Here is a 14484-nt window from a genome sequence, read left to right on the forward strand (position 1 = left end):
ATATTGAATCTTACTTGCTTGATAGGAGATGAAAGTGAATATTTTACTGGGAATTGACTGTTTGTTCAACAAGGCCAACAGATGAAATTGATTGGAGAGGTGAATATTCCCTCTCATGAAGCTCATAAGATGATTCATTTATTGACATAGTATAAAGTAGGAATTGGACTTAAGATTGGTGTCCATGTTGCATCAGTCACATTAGCCCAGTAGATGGTGCAAATGTTTCTTTTATATTATGCAAGTTGATCACTGCAGGGAACTTTGACGACCAGATGCAGTGGTTGGATGCTTCTCTTGCTAAAAAGCATACTATGACTTGGGAAGATTGATAAACCAAATAACATAACACAGTACAGCCCCTTCATCCCATTATGTTGTGCTGACCTATACAAAACGACTCTGCAATACATCTAACGCTTCTTTCCCTCACATCATATGACCCTTATTTTTCATATATTTGTGTGCCTAAGTTTTTTTTTTAATTTCCCCATTATATCAGCTTCTACCACTACCCAACCATTCTGCTTTTTTTTTAAAGCTACCTCTGATGTTTCCCCTAAACTTTCCTCCACTTACCATTAATGAATGTCCCCTGGTATTGGCCAGTGCTGCCCTGGAATAAAGATGCTGGGTGTCCACCCTATCTATGCCTCTCATAATCTTATACACCTTTATTAAGTTGCCTCTCATCATGCATCCCTTCAAAGAGAATAGCCTGAGCTTGCACAACCATTCTCCATAAGACGTATACTGTCTGGTATACCAGACAGTATCCTGGCAAATCTTCTCTGCAGCCTGTCCAGAGCTTCAATATCCTTCCTCTGATGAGGCAACCAGTACTGGAAACAACAGTGTGATCTAACCAGAGGTTTATAGAACTGCAACATTACCACACAATTTTTGAACTCAAACTCTCAACTATTGAAGTCCAGGACACCAAACGTCTTTGTAACCACCCTCCCTATATACAAGGCAACCTTGAGGGATCTATGGACTTGGACACCTCATCCCTCACTTCCTCCAGACTGTAAGAATGCTGCCATTAACCATGCAGTACACCCTCAAGTTTGATCTTCCAAAGAGTTCCACTTCACACTTTTCCAGATTCAACTCCATCTGTGTATGGTCTCCAAATGTAGTTTCTAATAAATGTCAAAAGATTTAGGAAGCGCTCCTTTTAACTTGTGACATAGCCGCTGTGGATTCAGTTATCTAATGCAGAAGACAAAATGACTGGATCTGCTTTTAAGGCCAGAATTGGAGAAATATTGACTCTCTAATGTTGCAAGGAATAGCAGCACAGTGAAAACGAAACAATGGACATTGCCTAAGTTGACATCTTCCCACACTGTAACTCTAGTAAAATCATCCATCAGAGGCACGAGAGTTAATCCAGATGTGTATGTAAGGCTGAGTATGGGCAAGAAGTACTTTTGAGTGAGCTTAAACTTTGGAGAACAATAGATGGATAGTCCTTTATTGTCAAGTCTCAAATGCTACCTTCTACCACCAATAATTTTTCCAATATTCTGCTCTGTTGATCTAGGTTCTTATCTCTACCAACCTGATTTAGAAGAGCTTGTGTGCATGTCTGTGTGTGAAAGAAATATTTTTCATTATTGAATGGACAAATAAACTCTGTTGAATTTACTGAGTAAAATGATGCTGTCGTTGCATTATGATTTGAACTTTTTCTCTGTAACACTATCTGCTGCACTTTTATTTTGCACTGCCTGTTGTACTGAAGGATAGGTTGTCTTGACTGCATAGTGTACAAAACCAAGTTTCTCACTATATTTCCAATTGTACAATTGACAAGAAACAATTCAACGTAGAGTTAAACTCAATCACTTAATCTTCACCAAACATCCTCTATTGATATTACCAGGACAACAAGACCCCAGGCCTCAATACACCTTTGATCCAAGGGTGGACCAAAATGTTGAATTTGTGAGATGACATCAACATTTTATATCAAGACATTCATATCCATGCACATTGTGATGAAGGCATTCAAATGTTGTAGCCATATATTGTGTGGTGGTGATGGTGGTTTGATGTCATTCCAAGAGTATCAGAAAAGTCCTGGGTCCAGTCATCTTCAGTTACTTCACCAACCTTCCTTCCATTACTGGGTCAAATGTGGGGATCTTTGCTCCTGAAGTCCTTGTTCAGTTCTATTTGCAACTTCATTGCCCATAAGAGCAAGCATAAATACAAGTAACCTTCATCGCCAAGAAGAAAGAGGCCACCCGTTTCTGATCAAGAAGATCTTCATCATCAATGTCCTGGCAATCACCACTGAGCAGAAGCTTGATTAAATCAGCCATATAAATACTTTGGCTAAAAGACCAGCAAGACCAACAACCTGAGTCTAAATGTGAACAAGACAAAGGAGGTGATTGTGAACTTCAGGATGTGAAGGACCATTCCCCACTACTTATTAATGGCTCTATCATAGAGTGGGGCGCACAAAGTTCCTTGGCGTCCTTTTAAAGGGCATCCTATCCTGGACCCACAACACCACCTCTTTCATCAGGAAGACTTAGTAGGAGGAGGTTGAGGAGGGCACGGCTACCAGTCACCATCATAAACAGCGTTTGACAGGAGCACAATAGTGTCCTGGCTTGTTTCATCATAGTGTGATGTGGTAACTGCAAAGCATCTGATGGGAGGTCAGTATGGAGGATGATTTAAGCTGCTGATAATATCACTCTGGCCTCCCCACTCTTGATGATAACTTCAGGAAACAGTGCTTAAAGAGAGCTCAGAGATTCATTGTGGACCCTTGCCATCCTGCCCACAGTATCTTTGAGACACTACATTTAATGAATAGGTACAGGAGCATTAAAACCAGACTGCTTGGCTAGGAAGCAGTTTCTTCCTGCAGGGAGTGAGACTGTTGAAAATCCTAGAAATCCATAGATTATTTATATATATATATTTCTTTTAGATCACTAGGTATATATGTTGTTTGTGTATAGGGTGTACTGTGTGTGGGAATGATGGTCTGGAGATGTGCTGCCAAAGATACATACAATAAACTTGAACTTGTGTGTATAAAAAAAAAAAAATTTCCACGATTTACAATCTTCTGCCCCAAGAAATTTCTCCTCGAATCACAGAAAATGGCTACTTCCTTGCAGTGATTGAATCCTTCTGAACATGCAATCACTGCAAAATGGCTCTTTTAAATAGAGTATTAACAATAACTTGTTTATTTCCAATGTTTAATGACCTGTACAAATCCATAGCATGTTATGCCAATTCAAAGTTTTTGTGTGATTAAAATCTTATTGAAGATATCTTTAAATGTATTGCAAATCCAGATATGTCATCTCTGTTCATTTCCCTTTTTTCTGTCTGTTTTATTTCTTTTTAAAAATTGACCATTTATCAGTGAACAGTAGTGTTTTGTTTTTGTTTTGTTCAATTCCTCATTGCCTCCTGGGATAGAGATATTCAGAGAAATTATCTCCTTCCAATCTTAACGTTAAATTTTGGTCTTTTTCGTATCTATATTTGACCAAGTTTTCATTCTGATTAATTCTTCGACCCTGACCTTGCTGGAGCTCAGCTCATGGAGAATTTGGATATCCGAAACCCTGGCAAATTACTACAGAAGGCTGGTGGAAAATGTGCTGACTGGCTGTATCGCAGACTGGTGTTGGTCTGGACATCATTGCCTCTGAGTACAAAGCCCTGCAAAAGGTTGTGGACACAGCCCAGGACATCACAGGCAAAACCCTCCCAGCCATCAAGAATGGTCTGAGCAATAGTTTTCTCCTGCATTATAAAGGGGATAGCAACTATTAAGGGACTAAGTATTTGGCAAACAATCTATATTATTGACAGAGTAATCCTCTACAAAATGTAACTTGTCATGAATCAGTTTCAAGTTGGTTTTCTATACAGGAGCCTGGAACCATATTTTGATGCATATTATTCCTAGATTTCAGATTTCTTGTCAGAATACATGCATGATATCACGTACAACCCCGAGGTTCTTTTTCCTGCAGGTGAGGCAGAATTGCCACTTATTAGTAGTGCAAAAACAAACTGTACTCAACCTACAAATGTCAACAAATAAATGTAAATTGCAATACAGAGAGAGAGAAAAAAATCAATGAAGTACAAAAATAAGAGTCCTTAAATGAGTCCCTGATTGAGTTTGTTGTTGAGGAGTCTGATGGTGGAGGGGTAGCAGCTGTTCCTGAACCTGGTAGTGCGAGACTTGTGGCACCTCGACCTCTTTCCTGATGGTAGCAGTGAGAACAGAGCGTGTGGTGGGTGATGTGGATCCTTGATGATTCCTGCTGCTCTCCGACAGCAGAATTCTTGATGGTTGGGAGGGTTTTGCCTGTGATGTCCTGGGCTGTGTCCACTATCTTTTGCAGGGTTTTGTACTCAGGGGCATTGATGTCCAGTCCAACACCAGTCTGTGATACAGCCAGTCAGCACATTTTCCACCAGACTTCTGTAGTAATTTGCCAAATTCTCCATGAGCTGAGCTCCAGCAAGGTCAGGGACGAAGAATTAGTCAGAATGAAAACTTGGTCAAATATTCATCACTTCAATCTTTTTTGTATATAAAAGAAAAAGTGCGTGAATTTAACTTTTTTTTTACAGAGACATAAAGGCAGGAAACATTTTACTAACTGAACCAGGACAAGTTAAACTGGCTGATTTTGGATCTGCCTCAATAGTATCCCCTGCTAATTCCTTTGTTGGAACACCTTACTGGTAAGAAATAATTTAGATTTAAAGGACTGTTTATCAAATTATTTGTGTTGATGCTGATCATCATGTCCCTCAGAACAGGTCCATGGTCCTCATTGCATTAAAAAAAAAATCTTGAGCAAATGACATGACATTAAGCAATGGTAAAAGTGAGCAGAGTAAGTCAATTTACATTAAGCTACTTTAAGTAATTATCTTGAGCAAAGAAGGATATTACAGTTGGACAGAGCAATCCTGATGGACATTTTCTTGTGTGTATTTTTAACAACTCTGATACACGAACAAGTACTATATTTCTATTGGTCACAATATTTAAGAAAGGGTCTAAATGTAAACCTGGGAATTATAGGCCCGTGAGTCTGACATCTGTGGTGGACAAGTTGATGGAAAGTGTTCTGAGGGATGGTATTTACAATTATTTGGAGGTACAGGGATTGCTAGGGAGTAATCAGCATGGTTTTGTCAGGGGTAGATCATGCTTGACAAACCTGATTGAGTTACAAAAAAGGTTGATGAAGGGAAAGCTGTGGATGTTGTCTATTTAGACTTTAGTAAAGCTTTTGACAAAGTTCCCCACAGGAGGTTAGGAAAAAAGGTGGAGACATTAGGTATAAATGAGGAGATAGTGAAATGGATTCAGCAATGGTTGGATGGGAGGTGTCAGAGAGTAGTGGTAGAAAATTGTTTGTCCAATTGGAGGCCAGTGACTAGTGGAGTTCCTCAGGGATCGGACCTTGGTCCACTATTGTTTGTTATATATATTAACGATCTGGAAGTAGGGGTGGAGAATTGGATAAGCAATTTGCGGATGATACAAAGATTGGTGGTGTTGTGGACAGTGAGGAAGGTTACTGTAGATTAAAAGGTGATTTAGGAAGGCTGGAGGTGTGGGCTGAGAAATGGCTGATGGAATTTAATACAGGTAAGTGTGAGGTGTTACATTTTGGAAAGGCAAATCTAAATAGGTCATATGCATTAAATGGTAGGCTATTGAGATGTGCAGAGCAACAAAGGGATTTAGGAGTAGTGGTAAATAGTACCCTCAAGGCTGATACTCAGGTAGATGGTGTGGTGAAGAAGGCATTTGGAATGTTGGCCTTCATAAATCGGAGTATTGAATTCAAGAGTAGGGAGGTTATGATGAAATTGTACAAGACATTGGTGAGCCAAATTTGGAGTTTTGGTCACCAAATTATAGGAAAGATATAAACAAAATAGAGACAGTGCAGTGAAGGTTCACGAGAATGTTGACAGGATTTCAAGGTTTGAGTTACAGGGAAAGGTTGTGCAGACTGGGGCTTTTTTCTCTGGAGCGTAGAAGATTCAGAGGGGACTTGATAGAGGTGTTTAAGATTTTAAAAGGGACAGACAGAGTAAATGTGGATTGGCTTTTTCAATTAAGAGTGGGGGAGATTCAAACTAGAGGGCATGGTTTAAGATTGAAGGGGGAAAATTATAAGGGGAACATGAGGGGAAATTTCTTTACGCAAAGGGTGGTGGGGATGTGGAATGAGCTTCCGACAGACGTGGTCGAGGCGGGATCATTGGTTACATTTAAGGAAAGATAGGAGAGGACTGGAGAGGTATGGACCGGGTGCTGGTCAGTGGGACTAGGAGGGTGGGGATTTGTTACAGCATGCCGAACTGGCCTGTTCTGTGCTGTAAGTTGTTATATGGTTATATGGTTAATGTTTTTTTTAATTCCACAGCACCAGTATATATACTTGTACAATGCAGAAGGATTTTTTTCATACCTTTTGCGTGTATATTTTACAGGATGGCCCCTGAAGTGATCCTTGCTATGGATGAAGGACAGTATGATGGAAAAGTAGATGTCTGGTCTCTTGGGATTACATCCATTGAACTTGGTTTGTATTTCATTTTTATGACACATTATACTTTTAAGTGTCTTTGTCATAATTTTAAATTGCTGACAGCCTTTTATAACAATCTTAACAGTTTTAAAATTAAATGTTTACAGAAATTTAAATAAATGTCTTTTTTTTTCTTCTGAAATGACAGAGTTGGTATTTAAACCTGTTCAAAACTACTGGATAAAGTTCAACATCAATCCCTTGTCCATCTGCAGAGCTAAAGTTGCAGTGTGTTTCTTTATTATTTCTATTCTAAGGGTACTGTTGAAATACAGAGCCACAGAGAGATCTAATACAGAAACTGGCCCTTCAATCCCCAGAGTCTACACCGACCATTCATTGTGCATTCATCCTACATTAATCCCTTTTTGATTCTCCCCACATTGTCCCTCACTTGCCCCATATTCTATCGTACATGTGCATGGCAGAAGAATTTTACATTGGCCAATTAACTTGTCAAGGAGCACATTATGAAAATGTGGGAGGTAACTAGAGAACCTGGAGGAAATCCACATGGACACAGGGAAAACATGCAAATTCCACATAGACAACACCTGTGGTTAGGATTGAATCCATTTGTGAGACAGTGACTCCACCAGTTGCATTGCTGTACTGCAGTACTTTGTGCCTGAATTTGACTTTCCAGACTAGTATGGGCCAGTACTTCACTGAATAAAAGCACAGAACTATTTATAAAGATGAAATCAGTTTCTGTTAAATAAAATCTGAAAGCCAGTGGAGAAATGTATATGTGTTCCGAGAGGATATGTGGGATAAGGGTCAAAGGGGAAAGGTTTGAGGGACCATTAGAGTGAATTTCTTTACACAGAGTGGTGGGAGTATGGAATGAGCAGCTGAAGTGGTGAATGCAGACTTAAATGTTAACATTTAAGAAAAGATTTTGACAGGTACATGTATGGGAGAGGTATGGAAGGATATAGAATGGGTGCAGGTTGGTGTGACGAGGCAGGGTAATGGTTTGGCACAGAGTAGAAACACTGAAGGACCTGTTTCTGTGCTATGGTGTTCTATGGTTCTACAGTAGAGAACTATGTCTCTCAATAGACTCAGGATTGAACTTGCATAAAACTTAATTATATCGTCATTATTAGGTGCAATTGAATGCAAAGAGTTCAGTGTTCTAAAAAAAAAAAAAATTTTTTTAAATTCTGTTATCGGAAATTTTAAATTAATGACCCTTTGTGATAATACCTTCCGATTTGCCATGAATCTAAGTTGCTTTTATTCTTTGGCTTTGTTCAATCTGTGGTGTTACACAGAAAGTTACAATTTTTTAAATATTAAATTTAAATTTAGGCATTCAGAATGGTAACAGGCCCTTTCGGCCAACGAGCTCATGCCGCCCAATTACCCAATTGACCTACATTTTGGAGGGTTGGAGGAAACAGAGCAACCAGGGGAAAACCCACGCAGACATGGGGAGAACATACAAAACACCTTACAGACAGCGTGGGATTCAAACTCCAGTCCCGATTGCTGGCACTGTCACAGCAGTGTGCTAAACGCTCTGCAAATTGTTACACTAATTGTTGCTTATTCAATTATTATAAGAGATGTTTTGTATTTCATTATTCCAATTGTTTTCTAAAATACAAGATATTGTTACATTTATCAGAATATTTTGTGCTAACTTGCCATTTTCAAAGAATTGCACATTTTAAACTCTGTTCTATTCATGGACACCCTGTTTCATGGCATATTTCAAATTTCCTTTACAAAAATCGTGCTTAGCTGTCTTGTGTAATTTTTTGGCTTGTGTGATGAAGGTACATTACCATAATATCACGTTATAGATTTTTGATTGGCAGTGAGAGGATTATCAATATTTATTATTATCAACAATATGTTGGAAGTGCAGTACCACTAAAATCAGAATTGAACCCTTGAAAGTAAATTTTATTTTAGGTGGTATCTCTGAGTAACAAAATGTTCATAATTGTGGGAAGATCATGCAGGTTTCAATAGTGGCAGTTTTTTTGCAAAAGCCACTGGATGTATTTGGGTGGGGGAAAATAATAGCTAAAACTACATGTTACAGTTTTGAAAACCTGTTATACCTCTAATAATGGTGATGGCTTATGAGTCCTGAATACAGACAAACTGCAGTCATCATTACTCACCAAGGACAGAAATGCGAGGCAGTATTCTCCTCCACATACTGGCGTTGGAGAAAAGCAGTCCCCAACACTGGGCCCAAGCTAACCCTGTGAGCAGGCTGGCTCTTCAAAATCTCTGCAGGCTTTCCTCAGTTTTCACCATTGTTCCAATATTTTACCTGGAATTGTGTGTATTGATCCCACTCTACTCACAGAAAGAGTATAGAGTTTTTTCTGCCAACTCCTAGCCTGGCTTTCTCTCAGATTCTTATAGGGTTCAGAGAAAAATCTTGACTGTTCCGTCTAGGCACTCCGCCTGCCACGCACCCCTCCCGTTGTTCACTTACTGCAGGTGACAGGCTGAACACCAGTATTTCAGAGGCCTCTCCTTGCACACGCTGCAAATCTTCATGCCGCCACCAGCTCCCAGAAATCACCGCGCGCATCGTAACGGCACAGCGCTAACTCTGGGCCACAGTCACCAGCTTCACCGCGCAGATCATTATTACTCCCTGTAATTTCTCCTGCGGAACTCCTACACCTTTCTGCTGGACTACAGCAAAAGAATGAAGAGAAGACCTGTTTTAAAATGAAGACTGTGAATTTTGAAAATGTGGCTTTGTAGGATTTGGCGCAGGTCATTGAGCATATGTATAATGTATGAATGTAACTTGGTGTGAGTTAGGATATTGACAGCTGCATTTTAGAAAAAATGCAGAATCAAAAGTTTAAATATGACCATTGGAATAGTTAATCACAGGGATTAGCCTTTCAGCACAAATTTGTTCCTTTTGGTTTAATTGAAATTAGATCTGAATCTAAAATCAGTTCTGGAAATACTCTGCAGGTTAGACAAGATTTGTAGAGAGAATAGCAGTTAACTTAATTGGAACTACAGGTACAAAAGTGCAAAAATCTCTGTTTTAAGTTGTAGGTAGAGGGGTGAAGAGAACAGAGGCAATGTCTGTGTTCAGGTCAAGACCAAGATTGTCCAGGTGACAGTTCTTTTGGTGCTGTCAAGTTAAGAGAGCTGTTAGACAATGGGGTAAAAACTAGACTGATTACACAGAGATTGCAGAACAAAACCTTTGCTAAAAATCTAGCAAAAGAATGATGTGAAAACATTACAACGTTTTCATCCCTGAAAACTATTTCTCATTGGATAAATCTTGAACCATATTTTGCACATCTTTCTTCAAATGGAGGTGTATCTGATTCCTCTTACAAGCATATTAATCTGAGTTGGTTTGGGGTACTTTTTAAAATATTAGATGCAGCGTAGTTTAACCCATTTAAACATTAAAATGCATATTTCTTAAGCTTTTGATTACATTTGAAAGGGTCACTGCTTTGTCATTTTGCAGGTTCCCACTGACACTTGTGCAGTGAGAGGGACTGAGTGCAGGTCATGGGGCATAATTTAAAAAAAAAATGTGTATTTATTATAACGCACTACTTAATATTCAAAGAGAAAAACTAATAATTGTATTCATTTAAAATAAACTCTTAATGTTATTTGTAGTAGTTGTAGAATAGATTTTTTCCAAGGTTGAACAAGTGATCTTAAATAGGATTATCCCTATGACGACAGTTCTTATCCATATGGGTTTATTACTTGCTCTCTGAATATAAAACAACTTTTTAACGTGTTCTCGATTTGCCTTTTTTCTGTAGCTGAACGCAAGCCACCTTTATTCAACATGAACGCAATGAGTGCCTTATATCATATTGCCCAGAATGAATCACCAATGCTTCAATCAAATGAATGGTATGTTCATACTGATTAGACAGAATTCACATTTTTAATCGTAATCATTTATTAACAATGCATTTAAATATCTTTCCAATTTTGCAGCAATGGTTCTTGTAGTTTTAGCAACTCATTTTAAAATATACAGATTATTAATGATGTTGAGTTACATTTGTTTTGTAGTCATTTAAGTGTCTGCAAATACTTTTAATTTTGACATTTTTAAAGTTTTGAATAATTGTTTTAGTATTTAATAATTGGAAAATATAAATTATACCAATTTGATTTTGTGTTCTTAAAGCTGATCAAAACTGTATGCTATAGTAATTGCAGAAGGCAGTGGAAAGACAGATTTGCAGAAAATAGGCATTGATGTTTCTGATTTTAATGTTTTATTTTTTTTAGGTCTCAATTTTTTAGAAACTTTGTGGATTATTGCTTGCAGAAGATACCCCAGGATAGACCTACATCATTGGAGCTTTTGCGAGTAAGAATTCTGAACTATTAACTGAATATTTATTTGCCAAATTCAGAAATGAATTAATTTCAGGCAATGCATGATGCTTTTGTTTTGTTGTTTATGTCATTACAATTTATACTCAATAATTGTACCACTGTATTCTGAATGACTTTCTAGTTGTGATTTGGACGTCTCAGGAAACCTTTCTGACTGATTTTTGGATATTGTCCCTTTTTTTAAATTTAGTATTCCCAAAGGATATATATAATTCAGAAATTATTCTATCTAATCTATTCAAGCTAAACCGAGTTTATCTAGTTTATTTTGCACATGTTTAGTGTTATAGGAAGTTTGTTTATTATTCTCACATTCAGGGTTTGGGCCAACATCCACCACAATGGGAAGTAATTTATTTTTCCTGCTGGTATTTTTCAAAACTAATTGTAAATAGAACACCAAGCAGCTTGCAATACCGTTTAAGTTGCAGGATTATTAAATGAATTGTTTCTGAGTCAAAATTAATATCTTTATGAATGCCCTTGCTAATTGCAGAATTAAAAATGAATTATTGCTGTTGTTTACATGATATAATTCTGAGTCAGTAATTCCTTGTTAATTTTGCAAAGAACATGTTCAAACTATTTAAAATGTGACTTGAATTTATCTCTTCACTCCAACCTCCGAATTAACAACTGCATACTTTTTCATTGTTCCAGAATCCAATCTGGTCCATTTATCGGAGAATTTTTGTATTTAATTGGTACTTGCTTATCTTGTAGGCCTTTACTACCACACCATTCTTAGCTTTACAATGACTCCATCTGATGCTGTATCTCTTTTGAAATTCAGATAATCACTCTAATAGTATTAAAGGCTAAAGAATTTATTATTGGCTGCAGTGTCACGCCATTCATTTCTTAAAATACTTAAATCATTCTTCGGCTTGAACTGCCTTTACTGTCCATCTGTTTGTGGTCAATTTTCAAAGCAGTAAACTTTTTCTGTATGGTATCTTAATTAGCATTATGATTTTTTTAAAGTTGTTTATAAGCATATCAAAATATTTCAAATACAAGTTTTGCTAAAATGGATCAAGTGAATTTTGAATAGGAAATAAAGGACTTACAGAGAATTTATACCTTCTGTTTCAGTCAAGTGGAAGATGGAATATTAAAGCAATTTCCTATGTCCCAAGAAGTAAAATCTGTGTATAGTATAATTGACCATGCCATAGTTTTCCATAATGAGTACACAATCTTGTTTATGCTTACATACTTATTTTGAACTTTGGAAAGGAATGTTGTATCATTGATTTTGTCTCTGATTTTAAACCTTACATTGCACATTTATGGAAGATGGCTTATAACCGATGCTCATTACCTTTGGGGCTCTTTCATGTCTTTGTAATGCCCAAGAGGATCATAACATTGGAGATTTTTCTGCACTTTGTTCTTCAATTATTTATAGGGGTGCAAAGACCACATTTACTGGCCATCCCCAATTGACTTTGAGAAGGTGTTGGTGAACTTTCTTGAGCTATTACAGTCCTCCTGGTTTATGAAGTTCTAAGATTGAATCCAGTGATGAATAAGAAATAGAGATGTCACATATGGGAGGGAGCTTCCAGGTGGTGTTCCTAAATGTTTGCTGTTCTTAACTTTCTTGACCTTTGTCTTGCCAGTAAAGGTGCCATCATTGTGGCTAGAAATGACTGCATTGCATTCTGTAGATTGGGGTGGCCAACCTTTTAATTTTACATTTTTAATTTAGACATACAGCACAGTAACAGGCCATTTTGGCCTATGTGTCTGTGACAACCAATTAACCTACACTCCTGGTACGCACACGTGGCCTGAAATGGCCTGTTACTGTGCCGTATGTCTAAATTAAAGATTAAAAATTAGAAGGTTGGCTACCCCTGCTGCAGATAGTGCACGAAGCCACAGGATAGTGGAGGTGGAGAGAATGTATGTTGTGATTACTGAGGGGCCATTAATCCTGATTGATACAGAATTCATTGAGAGTTGTTTAATCTGGGGAAGTGGAATGTAGTCAATCACACTTCTGATTTGTAGATAGTGGAAAGGTTCTGAAGTGGTAAGAGTGTTGCAGGAGGCTTAGACTGATTTATTCTTATATTATTAATATACCTGGTCCATGTTCGACCTTGTGTTGCAAGGAAAGTTATTGCTGAACATGGTTCTATGATGTGTTGAACTACTGCAGTCATGTCTCGGCTGATTGATCTTCCTCTGCCACAAACTTCATCCTGTGAGCAAACTAGGACTCTTATTCTTGGACTCTTTTTCCCTTGATGCTCATTAACTTTGGGGCTCTCACGTCTTTGTCAATATTATTCTTTGTAGCCGTAGTCAAATCCTGCCTTAAAGTCATTCTCAACTTGCTGATGGAATTTAGCACTTTGGTCCATAAGCTGAGAGCTAAGTGGCTCTGAGAAAAGATAACTTGGCATCAGTGAGCATGTTGCTGCTAAGTAAATGACTTGGCAAGCTTCTACAAATGATTGTTGGAAAGTGTACTAACTGGCTGCATCAAGGCTTGGTCTGGGAGTACTAATACTTCTGAATGAAAAATCCTGCAGAAGGTAGAGGACTCAGCCCAGCACGTGGCAGATAAAACTCTCACCACCATTGAGCATATCTATGTTGAACATTGCTGTCGGAGAGCAGCATCAATTACCAAGGATGTGCACAACCCGTGCCATGCTTTGTTCTCACTGCTGTCATCAGAAAGGAGGTAGAGGTGTCTCAGGACTCGTACCACCAGGTTCAGGAATAGTTACTACCTCTCAACTATTGGTCTCTTGAAAAATAGGGGATAACGATATTCATCTCATGACTCGTATGCTCAGTATTTATTACTGCATACAGTATCTATATTTACATCTGCATTTGCACAGTTTGTTCAGTTACTGATGTAGAAATTGCTAATCCCGCCCACAGATAAAAGAATCTCAGGACTGTATGTGATGTCATGTATTTACTCTGTCAATAAATTTGAACTTTGAAATACCCTTTGTAAGCACACTGAACAACTTGGCTAGAGGCATGTTTGGTTTTGCAATGTCATTACTATAAACAGCACATTGTCTAATACCCTAGTCTTTACTGTCCATTGCTGTCGGCCATTTTTTCATTGCATCAAATTGTGTGAATCAAATTTATCGTCTTCCCTTTACCTTCACTGGGTCAACAACATTTTGGATATACCAATGCATCCAGGACTGCAGCAGTTGAAGAAGGCAGCTCATCACCACCATCTCAAGCTAATTAGAGAGTCTCAATTAAATGTTGATCATATAACTTGAATGAATACAAAAATTGCTGTGTTCTGTGCAGATGAATACCTTGGGAGAAATCCAAGATGAATCATCTCCTTGTCACTTTTGACTGAAACTAGTCGCAAATGTTTGTTGTTGGTTGGGTACTGTCATTGGTCTGGATCACCTCGAAAACAGCAATTCATCGACTACAGCTCAGCCTTCAACACCATTATTCCCTCAGTGCTGGTCAAGAAGCT

At 38.1% G+C, this 14484-nt stretch overlaps 1 protein-coding gene across 7 annotated transcripts in view; it reads left to right on the forward strand.

Annotated features, from left to right (window-relative positions):
* taok3a (TAO kinase 3a) overlaps positions 1–14484 on the forward strand; it is a 119203-nt gene that overhangs the window by 59838 nt on the left and 44881 nt on the right. For all 7 annotated transcript variants that reach the window (XM_069933125.1, XM_069933126.1, XM_069933129.1 and 4 more), the window contains 4 exons: positions 4633–4746; positions 6520–6611; positions 10409–10502; positions 10890–10971. In XM_069933125.1, the coding sequence (XP_069789226.1) occupies positions 4633–4746; positions 6520–6611; positions 10409–10502; positions 10890–10971 (382 nt within the window). The remainder of the gene's footprint in view (positions 1–4632; positions 4747–6519; positions 6612–10408; positions 10503–10889; positions 10972–14484) is intronic.

This window comes from Narcine bancroftii, chromosome 4 (assembly GCF_036971445.1).
Source record: "Narcine bancroftii isolate sNarBan1 chromosome 4, sNarBan1.hap1, whole genome shotgun sequence".
Lineage (NCBI taxonomy): Eukaryota > Metazoa > Chordata > Chondrichthyes > Torpediniformes > Narcinidae > Narcine > Narcine bancroftii.